Source organism: Amborella trichopoda, chromosome 10 (assembly GCF_054954075.1).
Source record: "Amborella trichopoda isolate Santa Cruz 75 chromosome 10, AtrichopodaSantaCruz75HAP2 v2.0, whole genome shotgun sequence".
Taxonomy (NCBI): Eukaryota; Viridiplantae; Streptophyta; class Magnoliopsida; order Amborellales; family Amborellaceae; genus Amborella; species Amborella trichopoda.
This window is the reverse complement of record NC_142345.1, coordinates 8034203-8057586: the sequence shown is the minus strand read 5'-3', so window position 1 is coordinate 8057586 and position 23384 is coordinate 8034203. Positions and strand designations below refer to the sequence as shown.

General features: G+C 33.6%; 1 protein-coding gene and 1 long non-coding RNA gene across 2 annotated transcripts; both read left to right on the top strand.

The window, feature by feature from the left end:
* Positions 1-3498: 3498 nt before the first annotated feature.
* On the top strand, positions 3499-14447 carry LOC110008277 (nuclear intron maturase 2, mitochondrial). Its single transcript, XM_088848620.1, has 7 exons — positions 3499-3595; positions 4534-4582; positions 4968-5065; positions 6054-8358; positions 11400-13307; positions 13567-13636; positions 13756-14447. Exons 2-4 carry the CDS (start codon positions 4548-4550, stop codon positions 8288-8290), a joined length of 2370 nt encoding a protein of 789 aa, XP_088704746.1. The 5' UTR covers positions 3499-3595; positions 4534-4547; the 3' UTR covers positions 8291-8358; positions 11400-13307; positions 13567-13636; positions 13756-14447.
* Positions 14448-15030: 583 nt separating this feature from the next.
* LOC148780037 (uncharacterized) lies at positions 15031-15831 on the top strand. Its single transcript, XR_016041876.1, has 2 exons — positions 15031-15158; positions 15465-15831. It is a non-coding gene; the product is annotated as an uncharacterized LOC148780037 (long non-coding RNA).
* The last annotated feature ends 7553 nt before the right edge of the window (positions 15832-23384 follow it).

The window sequence follows — 23384 nt, the reverse complement described above, 5'->3', positions numbered from 1 at the left end:
TACTTTCTTTCCTTAACACTTAAAATTTGAAATAGCTTTTCTCTGTACAAATTTTGAGATAGTTTATCTCTCTAAAATTTGTAAGTACTTTCTCTCTCTCAAAATTTTGAGATAGTTTCTCTCTAAAATTTTTATGCACTTTCCTTCTATAAAATTTGATATAGTTTGCTTCTCTAACCTTTTAAGATACTTTTCTCTATAACACTTAAAATATGATATAATTTCTTTCTCTAAAAATATGAGATAGTTTCTCTCTCGAAAATTTTTGAGATTGTTTCTCTCTCTAAAAATTTTAAGATACTTTCCCTCTACAGTATTTAAAATTTGATTTAGTTTCTCTCTCTACAATTTAGAGATAGTTTCTGCCTCTAAAAATATTTTCAAATACTCTTGCTCTCTAATACTTAAAATTTGAGATAGTTTCTCTCTTTAAAATTTTTGACATATATTTTTTCTCTAAAAAAATGGAGATATTTTCTCTCTCTAAAAAATTTGAGATGCTTGCTCTTTCTAAAACTTAAAATTTGATATAGTTTCTCTCTCCCAAAAGTGATATGATTTCCCTTTCTAAAATTTTAAGAAACTTTATCAATCTAAAACTTAAAATTTGATATAGTTTGTCTTTCAAAAGAAGTTGTGATAGTTTCTCTCTAAATTTTTTTCATACTTTCTCTCTAAAACTTAAACATTGAGATAATTTTGTCTCTAAATGTTTTGAGATAGTTTCTCTAATTTCTTTCTAAGACTTAAAATTTGATGTAATTTCTCTTTTAAAAATTTTTAGTTTCTCTCTAAAAATATGCGATAGTTTCTCAATCTAAATATTTTCAGGTACTTTCTTTTTCTAAAATTTAAAATTTGAGATAGTTTCTCTCTCAAAAATTTTTTAGATGGTTTCTCTTTCCAAAACTTAAAATTTGATATAGTTTGTCTCTCTAAATTTTTTGAAATAGTTTCTCTCCCTAAAAAATTCTAGGTCCTCTTCTCTAAAACTTAAAATTTGAGAAAGTCTCTTTCTTTAAAAATTTTGAGATAGTTTCTCTTTATTAAAATTTTTTTGATATAGTTTTTCTCTCTAATACTAAAAAATTGAGATAGTTTGTTGCTCTAAAAATTTTGAGATAGTTTATATCTGAAAAATTTTGTATGCACTATCTTTGTCTAAAACTTATATTTTGAAATAGTTTCTCTCTAAGAGTTAAAATTTGAGATAGGTTCTCTCTCTAAAATTTTTGAGATAGTTTCTCTATCAAAAAGTTTTCATGCACTTTCTCACCATAAAACTTAAGGGCAAGCTTTTGAGGCTTTCCCTAGAGCATAAAACTTATATACTTCCCTTTATCCAACCGTCTATTCTCAATGGAGGGCTAAGATTGCCCCAATCACAATGTCATGTCTCTACACTATTTTATTTTTAATTTTTTTTCTATAAACTATTTTGACACGAATTTTGGAATCCAATCCTCTATTAAATTTGCACTAACAAAAAATATTAAAAACTATTTCCAATAAAATAAAATGACCAAAATACCTCTGAAAGTTTCAAGGGGTATTTTGGTCATTATATTTTATCGAAAAAATATTTTTAATATTTTTTATAGGTGCGCCCCAATGAGAAGATGGCACGTAACAAATTTCATATTCATACAATTTGTATAAAAAAAAAAACTAAAAAAAAAATATTTTGAGACATCGGATTTAAGATCAAACGGTGAGTGGCTCTCTTGATCAAACTTGGACAGTTGGATGGTAGGGGAAGCATAGATCTTCTATGCTATAGGGGAAGTATAGAAACCTTTTCCAAAACTTAAAATTTGAGATAGTTTCTCTTTAAAACTTAAAATTTGAGATAGTTTTTCTCATTAAAACTTAAAATTTGATATAGTTTCTCTCTAAAATTTTAAAATATCTTCTCTTTCTAAAACTTAAAATTTGAAATAGTTTTTATCTATAAACATTTTGAGATCAATTCTCTCTCTAACTATTTTGATAGTTTCCTTATCTAAATTAGAAATAGTTTCTCTCTCTAAAATTTTAACGTACTCTCTCTAAATTATAAAATTTGATATAGTTTCTCTCTCTAATTTGTGAAGGTGTTTTGTGAAATTATATTAATTGTATTTTATGAAGTGGTTTTTTCGGTAACTGAGAAATCTAGCCAGAAATCAATTTCGAAGGGTAAAGACAATGATATAGATTTATTTATTTTGGGTGCGGTTTATATAGAACCTAGGCTCTAAACAATCAAATTAGAGCTTACTTTCAAATAGTACCGATAAATGTGGTTTCAATACTAAAAATCATTGTCATAGCCTTAAAATATATTTTCATCCTTATTTATAAAGTTTAAAGCTCCAAAAATTATGTAGATAGATAGATCTATGAAAACTTAAAAATCTTTAAAATTGACGATAAAAAAATGCCATACAAAATCCACTATTTCCAAAACGTGAAATCCATGCATCTTGATGTCAAAACAACTCTTCTAGTGAAATTTTTGATGTACTCTCTAATTTGATGTTTAGAGCCTCAGCTTTATATAAATTTTTAGGAAAATATCTTATTATCTCTTATTTTTAACTTCTATATCTCAGACCCAATAATTGAAAATATTACTTGTAAGCAAAATGACTCATCTTTTCTATCTTCCAACCCCTAAGGCTTTTTGACCATATATTATTGACCTCAATAATGTATAAAATGACTCTATATATCTCTCTCTCAACTCTATTTCTCTCTAAAACCCAAATTCCATCTCTCTCATCATTGTTTCTCTCTCTATCAAAACTCCCATCTCTTTACCTAAAACTCAAACTCTATCTCTCTCTTTAAAACTCTATCTCTCTCACAAACATAAGAAGAAGTGCTCGTGTTCGAGCTCAAGCTAAACCCTTTGGTTGGTAAACTCATCGAGAAGCGAAGAGAGACGGATAGAGTTTTAGAGATAGATGGAGCTTGAATAGGGTGTCGTTTTAGTATTTGTTAAGGTAAAACTTTATGGTCAAAAGGATCTAGGGTAGTAAGATAGAAAAAAAAAGAGACATTTTACTTATAAGTAATATTTTTAATTTTTGGGTTGCATAAAATGCAAAACTTCAAAAAAAAAAAAAAAAAAAGGATATATTTTTCCTAAATTTTTTCTATTTATTTTTTACTTGGAATAAGAAAAATATTTTTCTGTCCCAAAATTTGATGAAAACAGATCCGGTTAAAATAACTTTCGATCGGAAAATTTTGGTCCAACTTGCTTGAAACGAGCAAAACAATTACTGCTGTAAATATTTTTCGGTCCCTAAATTGCCTGCACGATTTCCTTCTTCCAGGTATCCATACGGGCCCGAAATACTTAGCAAAATGTAATTTTGGCCGACAGAATTTGAAGTTTCTCTATCTGCGAGTTTCTCTCTGCGCCATTGCACTAACCTCTGCGAAGAAATCTCTTTCTCCGCGGGTCTCTCTCTGCAACGAAGCCCTAAACTCTGCAACGAAAGTTTCTCTCTGCACCATAGCCCTAACCTCTGCGAAGAAATCTTTTTCTGCAACGAAGCCCTAACCTCACTACGCTCTGCAAGTGTCTACAAAGGTCCAAGCAGAGGTAACAACTTCAAACAGAACTTGAACGCTGCAATATAACTCATGAATGCAGCCGCCTCTTAACGGTGCTCAGACTTACTAGGGCTCCCAATATAACTAATTGAGATTCTGTTTTTGTTGCATGATCCTACACCCTGCTTTCATCATTTGTTGTGAGCACTCTGAATTGGTAGTTTATTTGGACCAGAGATGTTTGTAATAGAGAGAAATGTGTTAAGGAGATCTGTTTTCACTCATTTGAGTGCAAACCTGCAAAGTAAATTTGATGGGAAACATGAATAGAGCTGGTTTACCAATTTTATGTGTTTGTTTGCCTCACTCTTCGTCTTACTTTTCTGAAATTGGGTCATGGACATTTAACTCATTTTCACGGGCCTTACTTTACATTTGTTTTTTTTGAAGACCATAATACTGCTTTATTTACTCTTTTTTATCTGCTTGCAGCTTTCTTTGCTAAAATTAGGTCATCTATACTTCATTGGTTTTTGTGGGTTACACAATGTGTTTCACTTGAGACTGAGATTTTGTTTTCTGAAATTGGGTCATTGATGTTTCACTGGTTTTTATTGGTTTTGCATGAAATTTAATCCTTTGGCACGAGCCATACTCGTTTAGTTGCTCTTCAAGTATTTACTAATTAATTTGGTGACTTTTTCTTCGCCCTTCCAGTTATGGTCTCCATTCCCTGTTTACATCTTGTATTTATCAAACTGCTTGATTTCCAGTTTTTCTAAAATATGTCAGTTGGAGATATTATAGCTCAATTTGCTATTTTGTGCAGCACAGTGATGACTTGGTTTTTACTGGGCAGTTACGTTCTGTATTGTAGGTTATCAATGTGCTTCCTTTTCTTTTTTCTTGGCTTGATATATATGGTTCATGTTTGCTACCTATGTTTGATGTCATGAAAATAAGATTTGGTTTACTTGCTTGCAGAAGTTTATTGCGCAAGGATGAGAGAGAGAGATCATTCAAATCCAAGACCTATGTGAGACAGACGTTTCATTCAAATCCAAAGCAACAATGGAAAAGAGAAATATAATTCAAAATCCAACTTAGAACTGAATCGTCCCAAAGTATCCTTATCAATCACCCCAAAGGACCCTTATCAACTAAGTCCCAACAATCACCCCAAAGGACCCTTAATCTTCAATTAAGTTTTTTTTTTCTAAAAATATTACATATTAATAAGTATCTATCTTTAAAAGGTATTTCAGAGAGAGAACCCTTTTTTCAACAGATTTGAATGAAACTTCTCTAAAACTAAATGTAGAGTAATAATACAAAAATTGCAACTGAATTTCCAATTTCCATGGATTGACATCTTTCGGGCAATCCTAACAGTGGACAAGATTGTCCATGTTTCTTATCAGGTGCTATCCAAACATCAGACAACCCTATCCCAAGGGCAGACCAATTCCAGGAGAAGCCAATTCCAGTATAAGCCTATCCCCAGGACAGGCTTCTTCAGGTACCCAAATGAGCCCAAAAATCTCTCCCACTCTCTCCCTCAATCTCTCTCCTCTCTCCCACTCTCTCCCTCTCTATCATGATTTCTCTCTCTCCCTCTTTCCTAAAATCTCTCCACCATATTTCTCTCTCCCTCTTTCCTAAAATCTCTCCCCCATATTTCTCTCTCCCTCTTTCCTAAAATCTCTCTCTCTACTGAATAAATATGAAAATGAATTTAGGAACATAAAACCAATATCTATCTCCTCACGAGTTGAATATCAGTCTGTCTCTCTCTCTTTCTCTCTCTAAGTCCTATACCCTAAATTTATAGGCGCAGAGAAGCAGCTTTATTATGAAGAAGCCTTCTTTGACCCTAAATTTATAGGCGCAGATCGGCGGCTGAGGGAGCCTTCTTCAACCCTCTGACTTTAATGCAGTGGAACACGTTTGTTCTCAGTTTACTTTACCTTTAGTTTGTTTTATGTGCTATGTTAGGCAATCATCTTGCTTAAAGTTCCAACTGTGTAGGATTTGAATTTAGTAAATCAGTGTGTTACTGTGTTTTGGATGAGATTTTTTGTATTGTAAAATTTTAATTTAAAGATGTGTGTTTCTGTGTTTTGGATGATGTTTTTGTATGGTAAAATGTTAAATAAAGATGAGCGATGATTAATATTCGATGATGAGACCCTTCCTAAGTACTTGTTGATAGAAATATTACTAGTTAATTATTAAAAGTTTAATCAAGTTTGTTTTAATGTGAAACATATTTGATAATCGCAATTATATGTATTTAGGATTTTTTGGGTAGGTGCCCTGTTCTCATCAAATTGTAACCTCCACTTTGAGCTAGAACACTCCTTTCTAGTTGATTGCAGCCCTTTTTGAGCTCTTTTTAGACTATAGGGGCTTCTTTGTGTACTTTTGAGACTTCCATTTTGCTCTATTTGTGATTTTCTCTCTTTTTATTAAACCTCATTTGGATGATTCGAATGTGTTTTGAACAGGTAAACCCCCCATTCTGCAAATGCATCGCCATTCACTCATTTTACGGCGGCTTTTCTGCAAAAGAATCCTTGTTAAGCTTGATTCTGGTCATCAATGGCGATTTTTTATGAGCCCACTTTCACATTTCTCAAAATCCAACGACCCAATTTTAGAAAGCTCTCTCTATGGTGGCTCCCTCTCTCTTTTCTCAACTCAGAGTCATTCTCAATATAGGGGTGAGCTTTCTCACTCATTTGGCAAAGAAGATGGAGTTAGCATTTGCTCAAGACTCTGGATTGAGAGTTTTAAAGAACCCAACAAGACTGTAACTAGTCTGACTTCTTATCTAGGTAGAATGGAACTATGGGTTCTTGCTTACCAGAAGGTTTGTGCAGATGAAACTGGTTCATATCTACCCAAAAACATGATCGATAAGTCAGCCATTGAAAGACTTTCTGTACTAAGAGATGCAGTGCTTGATTCAAGGTTTAGATGGGGAGCAAGGCTTGAATTCTTCATTCGTTCTCCAAAAGATAAGGTTGATATCCAGTCTCTCTCTAAACGTAAGCTGAAAATCTTGATGACCTCTTCTCAACCACCTCCATTTCAAGACCGAATTATTCAAGAAGTCCTCTTCATGATCCTTGAACCGATATATGAAGCCCGATTCTCTCAAAAGTCTTTTACCTTTAGGCCTGGTAGGAATGCCCATACTGCTCTCCGTGTAATTCGAAGGAGCTTTGCTGGTTATTTATGGTATATCAAAGCAGATTTAAGCACATTTTTAGATGGGGTCAAAGTGGGTATGGTGATTAATGCTTTGTTAAGAGATGTTCGAGATAAAAAGGTGATTGATTTGATAAAATCTGCACTTGTGACTCCCGTTATAACTGGTCGGCCTGAAAATGAAGAAGAATTGAAGAAGAAAAAGAAAAAGAGGAAATATCAGAAGAAGAAGGTATTGCCAGATGATGAGCCAAAACCTGATCCATATTGGTTGCAAGCATTCTTTGGTTTTGCACCAGAGGAAGCTGAGAAGGTCCCCTCTTGGGGTCACTGTGGAATTCTAAGTCCACTTTTAGCAAACATTTGTCTTAATGAATTGGACCACTGGATGGAGGATAGAGTCAATGAATTCTATCGCCCCTCTAAAACTGATGTTATTTGGAATGAACCCAATGGGGAGGAAGATAAAGGGAACACTTCTTGGCCTGAATTTGTTCCAACCAGTGGGCCTGATAAAACTAGAAAAATGGATTATATTCGCTATGGTGGTCATATTTTGATTGGAGTGAGAGGCCCAAGGGCTGATGCCTCCACAATAAGGAAGCAATTGATAGAGTTCTGTGAACAAAAGTATCTTATCAAGCTTGATAATGAGAGCTTGCCAATAGAGCATATTACTAAAGGAATTCTGTTTTTGGACCATGTCATATGTCGAAGGGTTGTCTATCCTACTCTTCGTTACACGGCAACTGGGGGGAAGATTATCAGTGAGAAGGGGGTCGGTACACTTTTATCTGTTACAGCCAGCTTGAAGCAATGCATTAGGCAATTTAGGAAGCTAGAGTTTCTCAAGGGAGATAGGGACCCAGACCCACAACCTTGTTTTCGGATGTTTCATGCTACCCAAGCTCACACTAATGCACAAATGAACAAGTTTCTTTCCACTATGGTGGAATGGTATAGATATGCAGATAATCGCAAAAAAATTGTAAACTTTTGCTCTTATATCATCAGAGGGTCTCTTGCTAAGCTTTATGCCGCGAAGTACAAGCTTAGATCTCGAGCCAAGGTCTATAAGATAGCATCAAGGAATCTCAGCCGTCCCTTGAAGGAGAGGAAGGGACAATCACCTGAGTATCACAATCTTTTGAGGATGGGTCTTGTGGATTCAATTGATGGGCTTCATTACACAAGAATGTCCCTTGTGCCTGACCCTGACTATAATCCATTCCCAAAAGGATGGAGGCCAGAACATGAGCAAGTTTTGCTTGAGTATATAAAATTGGAGGACCCAAAGGCCTTAGAGGAGCAGAGGAAATCTTTTACGGAGCTTGGGCTTATTTCTCCACAGGATTATATCTCAATGCTTGTGTGGAATTACAAAAGGAATGTTATGTTTACCGATCAGGTACATGCTATTGAAAGCCATGCCCAAGAGCGAGAAAATGAAGTTTTGGTTGAATCAAATGACAAAAATAGTATAGATGATGAGGAGAGAAATGGAGGAGTTATGCATGCTGCACAGATGTGAGAACCAGTGCTCTTTCTTGTGCATGCAATGGACATCACATTTCTGCACTTTAAAGAGGAAAATGCAAGGTGATTCCTTTTCCAATATTTAGAAGAATGTTTTAGAATCTATCCATGATAAAATCCATGGGATTCTTTAGTTATGATTCCCATACTCAAAATTTCAATGTGACATATTGTTACCAAAACAACTGCTTCCTTTCTCTCTGTAACAGAAGTTTTGTAGTATAATTGTTTCAAATAGATTTTTTTATATTACTGCAATTCTCTTATTCTGATGTATGCTTAGGATGTTTTCCGAGGTTCAACTTTTGGGAGTACAAGATGGGTCTGGTACTAAAAACCAGTCAAAATTTTTGTATACATGTCTAGTGATGGTTTCTTAGTGATAGAAAGGTTGGAGCATAACAAAGAAGCTGTGTAATTTGCTTGGACTATCAAGCTGTTTAGTAATTGTTTTTTTGGTAAGTGAACATTAGCTCAAGAGAGTTGAATTCAGCAAGGATAAATTGATCTTAAGCTTTGTTTATGTAGATTATAAAGGCTTATTTGGTAAGCCTTGAAATATAAAAGCAATTCAGATCTTTCATGAGAACTTATCTGCAGGGTTATATTTGCAGCACTGCATGAATTTCAAGTCTGAATAGAATGATCTGCTTTCCTTTGTAAATTGTCTTCAACAATTGGAAAGACCAAAACACTTGAAAATTTTGTATCAAGAAGTAAATACATATAGAGTATATCTATGAATATCAAACGGTCTTTAGCTCCTAGATTCAAAGAAATTGAAGCTGGACCCTAACATCAGAAATAACAGTGTCAAATAGCCATAGTGTTTTGCCAATGCATAGGCCTGACATGGCTTTATTAAATAGAAAAGGAAATCATGCTAGAGTTCAAGTTACAGGACATAGAGATCTCATATGTCTATCAACAACACAGAGAAATTGCAGGTACTTATTGAAGAATATATTTCTTACATGAGACTCATGATATGGATTGCTCAACAAACCAAAGCAACTATGGAAGAATATAGGAGTCTTATTGTTATGTTGTCTTTCCAAATCAGTCTAAAAATGAATAATTGGATAAAAAATTAACTCTACAATTTTTGTTAGTGATGATTGATGGAAAATCTAGCAACATATATTGTATTAGGGAAACTTCTTTTCACCATTGAAAGAGCTCGCTTCCTTTTATCACCTTAATGAAATAAACCAAGATGAAGATTTTCCTTGAAGAACTTCCAATAGACAGAGCTTGGAGGAATTGTGTCGACTTTTGAAGAACTTCCGATAGACAATTTTTTTAGATAAAAAAACATAAAAGATATATTTTTTTATCATTGCAAACATAAAAAAATAATATTTATGTGGAAAACTCAATAAAGTTGTGAAGTAGAGTAAAAATTTGTAATTATTTTCATTGCTTGTAATTTTTGTTTATTATTTTGTACTTCAAATAAAACAACCGCACCACAAAATAAGACCATGTACAAATTAATTCAAAGCAAGTGCTTAGTAAATTTTTAAAAAATAATTATGTACCTTGGGAGAAGCAAGGTTTATCTTACCTTTAAAGATTAATGTGTTTCTCAATCTTCGCAAAATGGGAAGAACACTTAAAAAAAAATCTTCACAAAATGGGAAGAACACTTAAAAAAATATACAAACAGAGGTAATACAAAAAATAAATAAAAAGAATTGACTTGCCTTCAATATGAACACCTAAAAAATTCAAATCAGAGATAATGGAAACTATTCACTGGTAGTTTTACCTGCTTTAGATCAAAATGGAAATATAATGTTGAATAGAAACATGTTACACCCACACAATTAATTGATTTGATTGAATAACCAGCTTAGAGATTTAAAATGGTTTGTGATTTTTGCATCTTGTGATTTGAGGTATCTTTCCTTCTTGCTTAGATTTTGAATTTTTGATTCAGTAACTAGTTTGGAGACTTATGAATGACCTATGCGTTTTGTGGCTTTTGTTTTGAGGCTGAGCTACTATGTTTTTCACTTGAGTTTTGAGGTCGTTCTTTAACTTGTCTTCTCAATTCAAAATGGTTAATTCACTCTGAGACTTAGATATTAGAAGCCAGAGTCAGTAACCTCTGGCCACTATCTATATGCACATAGATGCCTTGGAAGTTGTACATAGTTTATGTATGGATGCACAGCTATTTGGGTTATGATATAGGGCTAGCAACAGGAAGTATGATTCTTTGTTGTGGTGAAATGGAGCTAGTCTGTGTCTGGCATTTGGGTTTGGCATTGAGAGGTCTAGTCACATCAGAACTACTTTGATTTCATGATGTTTGAGGCATTCTTTTTTGTTTGGTTTGTGAAGTTTTCCTTCTTATATGTTTATTATTGAGTTAGAGCGGCTAACCACTTTTTAAACACTTATCATAGACAACCATGACACTAAAACCCAGCAATTCAACTTTCTCAACTGGCTGTCCTGTAGCAATTCAACTTTATTGTGGGGCCTTCAAATTCTGGCTGGATGTGGATTCCTAAGGAATAAACCACAGATTTTGACTTTATGAAAATGAAATGTTAGCAACCTGTGTACTCTTGAAGCACAAATAAATAAACCACAGATTTTGACTTTATGATTTCTCCTTGTTTTGAATCATATTTAGGGTGATATGATTTGTGAGGTCTTTTTGCTTCTCTCAAAATTTGGTATTCTTTATGCTTGTCTCTATAAGTATTTGATGTATATAGACATGTTATTGTTTGAATTTATTTTTCATCCTATATTAGTTTATGGATTTACTGAATTTGGGAGTAATAGTTGTGTTAATTTTCCTGATTTGAGTTATGTCACATATTTGTTCGCTATAGAAAAGTTCGGTCTTATTGTTTACATGAGTGCCTCTTATCGTTCTTGATAAAGGGCAACTTAATTAGAGTTTTCAATGGTCTTTTAGATTCTTTACTTATTTGTTTAACCTCTTTTCTTTTGCTTTCCTATTTTTTTTCTCTAGATCAGTTCATGTGTTCCAATTTTTGATGATGATGAGAAACTAAGATTTTGGTTGCGGCTTAGTTTAAATAAAGATTGTTAAGAGTTAGCATTATTATGTCGGTTTGCAGGTTAATTGTTAACAAAGATGTCTGAATTTAGTGAGACTGAGAACACTCTAGAAAGCCAAGTGGCTCCAACAGGTCCAACACGAAGGAAGTTAAGATCTAAAGTTTGGAATGATTTTACCTTCGAAACTAAAGATGGTTCCAGTAAAGCCATGTGTAAGCATTGTAATCATGTCTTTGTGGCAAATAGTAGTGATGGGACAAACCACCTTATTTGTCATATTAGAGGTTGTCTTAAGCATCCACATCAGGATTTGCAACAGTCATTAGCTGGGGACCTTGAAACATTTAAGTTTGACCAAGAAATTAGTCGTAAAGCATTTGCAAATATGATTATTATTCAAGAGTACCCATTTCGTGTGGTTGATCACCCTGCTTTTAGAGAATTTATTAAGACCGTTCAACCCATGTTTAATATGGTAGGACGAACTACAATAAAAAAATGATTGCATATCTATATATCAAGAGGAAAAAAAAGTGATTTTTGATGTTTTAGAGAGATCAAATGGTCGAGTGAGTCTTACCACTGACCTTGGACATCCAATCAAGCTCTTGGATATATGTGTCTCACGACGTACTATATAGGTAGTGATTGGATTTTAAGAAAAAAGATCATAAATTTCAAGTTGGTGCCATATCAGCACTCAGGTTTAGTTATCTTTGATGCAATTGAAGGATGTATTTTTTATTGGAATTTGAAGGATAAATTGTTTGCTATTACTTTGGATAATTGCACTACTAATGATGTTGTTGTGGAAAAATTAGAAGAGAATTTGTCTGAAAAGCTTTTACTTGGAGGGAATCACTTTCACATGAGATGTTGTGCACACATTTTGAATACTATAGTGCAAGCAGGGTTGAAAGTAGTACATAGTGCTATTGAAAGAGTGCGTGAGCTTGTTAAATATGTTAAGCCATCACCATCTCGGATGCAAGTATTTAATGAAATTGCACAGCAATTAAGAGTGCCAAGTAAAAAGGGTTTAGTCTTGGATGTTCCCACATTTGACATGCTTCAAAGTGCATTGACCTATAAAGAAGGTATTTGGTCGATATGCAAATAGTCATCATTATGATAGAGCTCCATCTGTAGATGATTGGAATAAAACTGAAGTAATTTGTAAGTTTTTGAAAGTTTTTAAGGAAGTTACTAATTTATTTTTTGGGAGCAATTATCCTGCAGCACATATTTACTTTTCAGAGGTTTGGGGCATTCAAGATATGTTGATGGAAGAAACTAATAAGATGAAACCATAGCATCGATAGCTTCCGTGATGCAAGAAATATTTGTCATTGGGGGGGGGGGGGGGGGGTGAGTGGGCGGGGGGAGGGGGTCTGAATGCAACTTAACAATGGCAATAGCAACAATTTTGGATCCTAGGTTAAGTTAAAGTTTATATAATATTGCTTTTTGACAAGATATGGTGGTAGTGATGAAAGTGAGGTGAAACTCAAGATTGTTCTTGATAACCTCTATTATTGATCTGAGAAGTATTTGGGTTTCGCACAATCAACAACTTCTAATATAGAAAACGAAGCAAGTAGTATTGGGAGTTCAAGCTCTTTGGTTGATAGAGGTACAAAGAGGCTCCATTTAAACTTCAACCAATTCCTCAACCGAACTTCAGTTGCTCATCCCCAAAAATAAGATTTGGATTATTATTTAGAGGATGATTTGGTTCCTCAAGATGAAGATGGGGCCTTTGACATCTTGTGTTGTTGGAAACTTAGTGCATCGAAGTATCATATTTTGTCTAAATTGGCTCGAGATATTCTGGCAATTCCGCTGTCCACCGACCCTTAAGAGTCAGCCTTTAGTACAGGTGGCCGAGTACTGGATCAGTATCGTAGTTCCTTGCATCCGGCTACTGTGGAGGCTTTGATGTGTGTTCAGGACTGGCTACCCTGAAGGTAAATAAATATTCCATGTCTTTAAGTACTACTGGTCATGTTTATATATTTATTATGCATTTTAGTTATGGTAATTACCAATTGAGAATGGGGCTGGGGTCGTGGTGATAGCACTACTTGTGCCCTAACTAAGGTCTAGGCTTCTATTCTCACCTAACACTTTAAAAAACTATTAACGATTTCAAAAAACGGGTAGGGGCTCGTCATCCCCATTGGATTACCCAAAAAAAAAAAAAAATACTAATTGATATTTGTGCAGCTGCCGGGAGCTCGCTATCATGTCTTGACCAGGAGATAGAGGGATGATTGCTTTTGGTGTGACTATTCTGGTATAATTCTTACTTTTCTCTATTCATGTAATTATTTAATCTTCCCATTCTTTTGAAATCACTTCAATGACTATTTTTGGTATAATTCTTATTTTTTCTTTATTTGTATAATTGTCCAGGTTGGGGACATTCTGCAAGAGGAGGGCATGTTCAGGTTCACATTTTCTCCTTTTTCTACCAATTTGATTTTTGTGTGGATTCTTTTGCTTTTAGCATGGCTGAATTCTTAGAGTTTCTTAAAATAATGGAAGCCATACATGTATCTTTTTTAGGGACTTAGATAGGTTTATGAATGAATATCATACCCACTCTCTCTACTTTGTCCTCATGATTCTTTCTGTCTTTTACATTAATCTAAAGCCAAGTTATAGGCTTCTTCTATCCTCTAGAGAGAGAGAGAGAGTAGACAGAGATAGTATACAAACCAACAAGAAGCACTTTGCATTAATCATGGGGTTGAGAGGTAAGAGGTTAATTCTGCTCTCTCTTTCTAATTGGTTCTTACTTCTGCTGCATTATGTAACTATTTTCTCATCTTTTCTTCTCACCATGCAGCTTTTTCTGCCTGTGCTTTGAGTTCTAGCAACTGGCTTCTTTGATTGATCATCTGGGTCTTCATGAGTTGTGATGGATTTTGATAAATCTTGATGAAAATGATTGAGACAACCATAATGTATTTGCTGCTATTTGTCTTCATCCTTTTCAGGATGAAGGTCATCATAACAGATTCAGTTGCATGATTTTTTTTGCCATTTTGTATCTTCTATAGCAGAACAGATCAGAGATCAATTTGAAGGTGAATTTGGTTTTCCATTGTTGTGTTATTTCTTGTAACATGAAATTCCACTACTTGTCTCTTGCACAACCCATGTGAAATTAATCCTCATCCAAGATTGGAATAAAGGCCTAATAAAATGCTATTTCACTTTCCTTCCTCTGCACAGGACTTTACACGAGCACAATTTACTCTTAACATGGAATTTTATTTCCACCTCTCTCTCTCTCTCTCTCTCTCTCTCTCTCTCTCTCTCTCTTTTTCTCTTATTGTATTAATATTTTTTCACCGCATGAAAAATCTATAAAGCCACAATTAGTGAAGGCATTTTCCATCCATGGTTTTCATGCAAGATGCTGGTAGTTCATTTGACTGGACCATACCCATCTTTGGTTTGGTTGGTCACAAACGTTTCATTTGGTGAAATTGTGGCTAGGGATTCTGTGTAACTTCCACAGTTCAACTTGAAGAATCTAATCCCTCTAGGAAAGCACAAGTTTCTAAGCAAAAAATAGACTTTCTAAATGAATAGCGATGGAAAAGCTCTTGAATTCTACCATTTAATTTCTTTGTTATGGAGAAAATACTGGGTATCTTCAAATATATCTATCATGCAGGAAATAACTATCAATGCAAATGCAATAACTGTCCAGGTGATTTTGGACTAGCAAAACTGTTAAAAGCTGATGATCTCACATACCCGGTGTGTTTTTGAGAAAAAAAAAAATCAGATTACCTCACATACCGGTGTGTTTCTTGCTTATAACTCAATTTGGATGCTCTTTTAACTCATTATATAGTGGTATCAATGAAATTGCTTTTGTTTGTTTGCATTAGTTGGGAAGATGGGATTGTTTATATTGATCTCTCTGGTTTTCTTGAGTCGATTGGGATTTTTTTTTTTTTTGATCCATCTCTCTCTCCCCTCTTTCTGGAGTTGATTTGGGAGATGGGTTTTTACTTTGTTTTTTTGATCTCGCTCTCGCTTTCTTTCATTGATTATTTGTATTAGTTTTGAAGTTGTTTTCATGCTTCTCTTTTGAATTCACCAAGTTCTAGAGCTTGCTAGTAAGGCTGCGAGGAACAAGAAGAAAAGATGCATAATTCCAAGGCATGTGTTGTTGGCTGTTAGGAATGATGATGAGCTTGGCAAGCCCTTGGCTCGGTTCACCATTCCTCATGGTGGGGTTCTCCCAAATATAAACCCTGTCCTGATTCCGAAGAGGTCTCACAAGCCTGAAACCCAAGAGCCCAAATCACCAAAGTCCCCAACAAAGAAGGCTGCTTGATTCTTCACCTTCTTGCTTGTAATCTGTTGTATGCTGGAGTTTTCCTTTCTATTTCTTTTCTTCTTCAGACTTGACTCTGTATTGACTGTGATTCTCATGTCTCTATGATGCAAACAATGGTTCGTCTTCAATAGTATCATGCTCTCTCTCTCTCACGCAAAGGTAATTCTCCCTTTCGAAGTGCATGTGTTGGTTAATTCTCCCTAAACTGTTTTGTTTTTTGGGTTCAGAGAGAATTGTATTTCTTTCTCTCTCCTCTCTTTTGTTTATAGAATTGGTTTTTTTTATCAGTTGTTTTTCTCCCATAAACTTTGAGTCTTTCAGTTGTACCTAGGTGTTGCAAAATCATTTAAAGGCTCTACGAGAATTTTCTAAAAATTAATTGGAAATTTTTCCCTTTACTTCAAATAAGAAAGGTTGAAGAGAATTTTTTAAAATAATAATAATAATTGGTCCGGGCCTGGATTGGGGGGGATAGGCCCAATAGATCGAAAGTCTAAACAATGAGCGATAAAATTGAATTCATGAGAGAGAAACACCAAAACGTCTGCTCACCCTTCTTTCTGGTTTATTTTTTTATTATTATTTGTCAAAAAAGGGGTTTTAAATGTTTTAAAAAATAATTAGCAATTTTCTAGTATCTTCTTCTTCAATGCTTCAAATAACAAAAGTTTGAAGAGAAAGAGTAAAAAAAAAAAAAAATTATTTATAAAAAAGCCCTAGATATGACGTAATACTAATCGTGTATGTAGAGAGGGAGGGTGGAAGCGAGAAAAAGAATCATTATTCGACCAATAAAAATATCAAAAAATATGATCCGAACTGTCTAATTTATTTTTTACATTATTAATAACTTATTTCCAAAAAAGTATTTTTTATTAGCTTTGTATTAATATGAAGTCATCAATTTATAGAATCAATGGTTAAACCGTGAGCAGCAAACATTCAAAACCTAGTTTTCATCTTCATCGTGCAACTTTAAACAATCCAATTAAGATGTACTTTCAAATTTTATCATAACATGTAATTTTGGTGTAAGAAATTATTAGGATTATTTAAAAATCTATTTTTACATCTAATTATAAAATTATAAACTCCAAAAATAGTTAAAATCAAGTAGATCTACAAACATATAAAAATCTTGAAAATGGACAGTTTAGATAATCTGTTGAAAAAGCCTCTAGTTGATCATCTCGACAAAGTCTGTCTCTGATGAATTTTGGAGGTGCATCCATATTTCTATATTTTAAAGATGCAACCTTATATAAACTTTTTCCTTTTTTACATAGGGAAAGCTTTTTATGTTCTCCTACAACAAAGAAGTTCTATCCTCCTTTTGATCTAACCGTCCATTTTTGGATGGAGGGTTAAGATTGCCCCAATCACAATGTTACATCTTTACACTATTTTCTTTTTTAATTTTTTTCTATAAATTATTATGACACCAAGTTTTGGACGTCCATTCTTCTATTAATCTCACACTAACAAAAAATATAAAAAACATATTTTTAATAAAATAAAGTGACCAAAATACCCATGAAAGTTTCAAGGGGTATTTTGGTTATTATTTTTTATTCAAAAATTATTGTTAATAATTTTTATAGGTGTGCCCCAATGAGAAGATAGAACGTACCAAATTTCATATTCAAAAAATTTGTATTACAAAAACTAAAAATAAAATACTTTGAGACATTGGATCTATGATCAAATGGTGAGTGGCTCTCTTGATAAAAAAATGGATAGTTGGATGGTATGAGGAGGATAGAAGAAAGCTTCTTTTTTATATATGGGAAAAGTTTATATAGAGGCGAGGCTCTAAACAATCACATTCGAGCCTCCCTAAAAAATTTCACTACGTGAGATTGTTTTGATGCCAAAAAATCCTCAAACTAATCATCTCGACATCAAGATGTATGAACATGAGAAAAAAAAATGATTTTAAGTTTTGAAAATAATGTATTTTGTAATGCTTTTAACCATCAATTTGCAATATTTTGAAGTTTTCATAGATCTGTCGATCTGCACTATTTTTTAAGCTTTAAACTTTATAAATAAAAATAAAAATATATTTTAAGGCTATCACAAAGATTTCCAGTGTTGAAACCACATTTTTCGATACTATTTAAAAATAGGCTCTAATTTGATTGTTTAGAGCCTAGGCTCTATACAAACCAGACCCTTTATATATTAGGTTCAACATTGTGCTCAACGAGCTTTTATCTATACTAGAATCAATAAAACCTGATATTGAGAAAAACCCAAGCGTATCCAATGACCCAAAACCCATAAGGGTGGCGATATAGAGTTGGGTCAATTCTGTGACGTCCACTATCATGCACCATGATTAAATGCAAAGGCATTATATTATTTTGGGAAAAAATTTCAGTGATGTAATTTCTCACAAACAAATTCACACTTCTGCGTTTTGTTTGGAAAATGTTGAGAGAATCAAATAGGACAAACTGGCAAAATTAAGAGGCACAAACCTTTCCTTTTCCATACACAAACAACATATAGAAACACAAAAAGGATGAAAAGTATTTTTTCCACAACTTTCTAATATTTTGTGAAGCTATTTTATTACACGCATCAAGAAAAGTCTCAAAATTTCATAGCGAAATGTCATGGGAGAAAATCATGGTATTTTAAAAACTGGAAATGCTTTTCTTTGGCTTCCTTTTTCTTTGATGTCAATTGGCAAGCACGATTTCAACGAGCAACCTCGGCAAACAGTATAACAGGAAACATTGTTTGCAAAATCGCGTGATCTGGGTGCTAACCACCCGGTTAGATCGGTTTTGGGTAGTTAGGGTGATCAATCGATATTTAAAAAAAAAAAATCAAAAAAATATATATAAATTTTCAAAAATAAAGAATTTGATTTGTAATGCATTTTTATATATTCTTTACATTATGGTAAAGAATAAAAATTATGTTGGTCATTAATACTCACTTTTATATTTTCCAATTTTTTTTAGAAAATTTTAAAAATAGCCTTTTGGAAAATATAAAATGGGTTTAAATCTATTTTTTTCATTAATTTTCAACTTCATTTGAATGTGTTTTGTTTTAATCATTCTTTATATGTTTTTCATATTTTAGTAGATTTTTATTTTTAATTTTAATTTTTTTAACACTTTTTTGACTGCCAGAGACTTGCACAGTTAGAGCGATTGAATCGGCCACTTTACCAGTTAGGTCGGTTGAACTGCTTCCAGACCCATGTCCAGTTAACCGTTCTGATTCGATTATACGAACCGGAAGTTACCAAAGTTTGCTTTAAGACCTTTCCCTTCCAATTCACTATACCGCAATTGATTCTTCTACCGAGACATTAGCATGGGTGAGGGAAGCTATGGCTTTGAACCTTTTAATTCAGTCCATAAAAGCTCAAACAAGCTAAAACAGCTTCTTTTTTGTCGACAAAACTTTAATTGGTTTTAATGAAATATTATTATTATCGTTATTATTATTTTAACTTTTGGTTTTAATGAAGTTTTAAGAGTTACTGGCTTTTGCTTATTCTTCTATCTGAAAGATTCGTTAAGTCCTTTTTCTTTTTTTTCTTTTTTTGGGAAATGTTCATCAGAACAATGTACAAATCAATGCTTAAAACCTAACAATTTTTAATCTGGATCACTGATCCGGATAGAAATTGGTTAGAGCCGAACCACTTATGTTATGGGTCCCGACTTTGTTTCCTCTCCCACCCATAAATATTTTCATCTCTTTTTTTTTTATTTCATCTAATAGTTTTTTAGATCCCTTCTAAATCCCCACCCAAAATCCCATATTTTAATTATGATTTTATATCATTTATTTTTAATAATGTTTATATTGGCGATTGAGACTGATCCCAATCATTGATCTAACAATCTGATATAGATATGTGGGTAAATGATCAATCCACCGATCTAGGTTTTAAAACACTGGTACAAACAATGTGTTCCCTAAAGGTGGTGCCCCATGTGGAGTGCATGCAACATATAGACAACTAGATAAGTGAAACCCTCATGACACTCAAGGGAAAGGTTTCTATACTTTCCCCACAGTATAGAAGAATTATTCTCCTTTTACCGTCTAACCGTCCAATTTTGATCAAGAGAGCCATTCACCGTTTGATCTTAGATCTGACGTCTCAAAGTATTTTATTTTTAATTTTTTTTATACAAATTATATGAATATGAAATTTGGTACGTGTCACCTTCTCATTAGGGTGCATCTATAAAAAAAATATTAAAAATAGTTTTTCGATAAAATATAATGATCAAAATGCCCCTTGAAATTTTCAGGGGTATTTTGGTCATTTTAATTTATTAAAAATATTTTTTTTTATATTTTTTTTGCTAGTGTGAGTTTAATAGAGGATTGGACGTCTAAAATTTGGTGTCAAAATGGTTTCTAGAAAAAAAATTAAAAATAAAGAAGTGTAGAGATGTGATATTGTGATTGGGGCAGCCCTCCATTCAAAATGGAGGGTTGGATAAGGGGAAATATATAAGTTTTATGTTGTAGGAAAAGCATAGAAAGCTTGCCCGGCACTCAAATGCTGATAGTGTGTATGCATGTTTGAGAGAGAGAGAGAGAGAGAGTTGTCTGACCCATGACCCAACAACGGAAGAATATGGAAAATTATCCATGCACAAGAGAGAGAGAGAGAGAGAGAGAGAGAGAGAGAGAGCTCTGAGCAGAGATGGAGGGACGAGCATAGAGAAAACCAATCATGGAGATCTAGATCATAAGATTTTATTGATAATAATTAGAAACATTACAATTACAACTGAAGAGAATCACTAATTACAAACTGAGATCTATTAACTCCATGTTTCGCTAAGAAATCAGCAGCATGATTATCTTCCATATAAAAAAAATGGAAATCAACCCCACAGCCTATCCAAACATATCTGAGTGACTAGGGAGGCCTCTAGTTCTTCTTGTACTAATTTATCATAATCAGGGAATCCCCTTTCACAATACACCATACACCTAAAGATCTCTCCTTCAGCACCTTTAAACCAAACAACAAGGTAGACAATTCCGTCTTATTGGCTGTACAGTGACCACAATGATCGAAAAAACAACAAAGAACAACACCATCAGAATTACGAAAGGCACATCCAATACCAACCGGCCCAGGATTTCCAAAAGAGCTACCATTGAAATTCAATTTGATACACCTTCTAGCTGGTGGGATCAATCTTCCCACTTGTGAAATAGTTCTGGATGATTGCCATATTACATTTACAAAATTCACCACAACATCCACCTTTGAAACACCATCACCCTCTTTTGTTACTGAAAATCACAACCAAGTAGTGTGCAAAATCTTAATCCTTAACTTGTTGTATATTTGCGATCCTACCTTCAAAAGTCCTCTTATTTCGCTCAAGCCAAACTTCCCCAGCAATGCAGCTCTCATAACATCCCATAAGACCTTCCCTTTCTTTGGCACACCTGCAAAAGCTAGTTGTTCCACAAGGTTCATCTGGCATTGCGGTAAAAGCATAGCAACACTACATATTTGAAAAGCCCACCTCCAAATGGAACATGTAAATTCACAGTGAAAAAACAAGTGGTCACCATAGTCTTCATCCTTTTTGCATAACAAACAAATATTTACCAAAATCTTCTCTTGCTTCTTAAGATTATCCACAGTTAGACATCTACCTTGCAACATAATCCACACAAAGTCTTTGACCTTCTGAGGAATATGTTATTTCCAAATCTTGCTGAGGTTTTTATTGTTTGATGAATACGAATATGAAAAGAAAGTCTACATGCAGATTTTAAAAAAGAATACCCCATCATTTTCGATTTCCCATATTACCTCATCCTCACCTTCTCTAGCAATGTAAGTGTGGTTGAGTTCCTCTAAAAATTCTATCAGATGCAAAATTATGGAATCAAGAATTCTACTATAAATACAACTTAAATTGCAAACTACGCTTGCCTCTTTTCTATCATAAACCTTGCACACCTAATATCAGGATTTGAAATTTTAGAGAATAATTGAGGAAATCTAATTTTCAGTGGCCTATCACCAATCCATTTATTTGACCAAAACTTAATCCTTTCACCATTCTTCACAACCCAACGACTATTGTTTACCACAAAAGTTATGAAGTTAAAAAAAACGGATATATCTGTAATAACAAAAACTAAAAAGTATTTTTGTAATAATAGTACATATAACATATATATACATAATTTTTCCTAAAATAAAATATAAAAAGAATTTTAAAAAGGGAAATTTACCAAAACTCATAAAAAGTAGACTTTTTAGACAACCCTCCAATCACGTTTAAGTTTTTTGTTTTTTTCACAATTTTTATCCTAAAATGAATTTTTGTAGTAAATACCCCCAAGTAAAAAAGGCATATTTTTTTACGAAAATACCATTTCCCATACAGAAGAAATTAAGTTGGGCTAAACATGGTGTGGACTCAAGAACATAGTGCTGGACTGAGAGAAAAAAGTGTTGGACCTATGTGAAGACAACCTTAGGCCAATATTGTCGGACCGGGACATGGTTATGTTGGACTGCGTGAACATGTTGTCAAATCTTGTGGTCCATGTGCTGGACAACAGGCAAATCACGTCGACCTATCAGATTGAGAAAAGAACATGTCAAACCGATATAATACAATCCGACGCACCTTTAACATTTGTCGGACCCGAAATATGCAAGAATCAAAATGTGCCGGACTGCATGTATAATATGCCAAACCCAATATTTTTCTAGAACCCCTATCGTCGGACCGTCTTTAAGAATTGTTGGACCCCTTAGTTTTTTATAAACAATTAGTGTCGTACCGCCTTTATTAAGTGCCAAGACTCTTCTTTTTTTTTTCTAGCTTTTTTTACTAGAGAGAGAGAGACGTTTTAAATAAAGGGCTAAAGGTAGGGTATTTTGGTTTTTTTTGAGGTATTTGCTAGAAAAACATGTTTTGAGATGAAAGTTGCTAAAAAGAAGTTTGGCCAAGGGGACGCTGTTTAGAAAGTCCAAGATGGGTATCTCCAATTTTCCTAAAAATTTAGCACTTGTTAGAAAATAAATTTGAAAATATTTTAATATTGGAGAACCTTATTGGGAAAATATTCCAACAGTGCATTTTGTATAGAGCCTAGGCTCTAAATAATCAAATTAAATGTTAAGAAATATGGTTTCAATACTAAAAATCATTGTTATCGCCTTAAAATATATTTTTATTTTTATTTATAAAGTTTAAAGCTTAAAAAATAGTGTAGATCGACAAATCTATAAAAACTTGAAAATCTTGAAAATTGACAGTCCAAAAATGTGTTACAAAATGCACTATTTTCAAAACTTGAAATCCATTTGTTTCTCATATCTATGTATCTTAATGTCGAGATGCATAATTTGAGAATATTGGACATCAAAACAACCTCTTCAAAGTTTTATGGTAAGTTCCAATTTGATCGTTTAGAGCCTCGGCTCTATATTTTTTCCCACTAGTGAAAGTTTCATTTTAAATAGGAGATCCACTTACGAACTCTTGGGGACTAAAATATTCGAGAGAGCAAAACCCTATTCACGACCCATTTATAACCCACACCAGGAGAGAGAATTAAGTGGTCCACTAGCATTCGAGAGAGAAATACATATAGTGGGAGTTGGGATACCAGCCACTTTGGTGATTTTACTTTGATTTATGGTTATTTA

Excerpts from the sequence above, each read along its gene's own strand:
- LOC110008277 (XM_088848620.1), top strand. The coding sequence starts at position 4,548 with ATGAGAGAGAGAGATCATTCAAATCCAAGACCTAT. Across the intron at positions 4,583-4,967 it reads CATTCAAATCCAAGACCTAT|GTGCTATCCAAACATCAGAC; the intron begins GTGAGACAGACG and ends GTTTCTTATCAG. Across the intron at positions 5,066-6,053 it reads CCCAGGACAGGCTTCTTCAG|GTAAACCCCCCATTCTGCAA; the intron begins GTACCCAAATGA and ends TGTTTTGAACAG.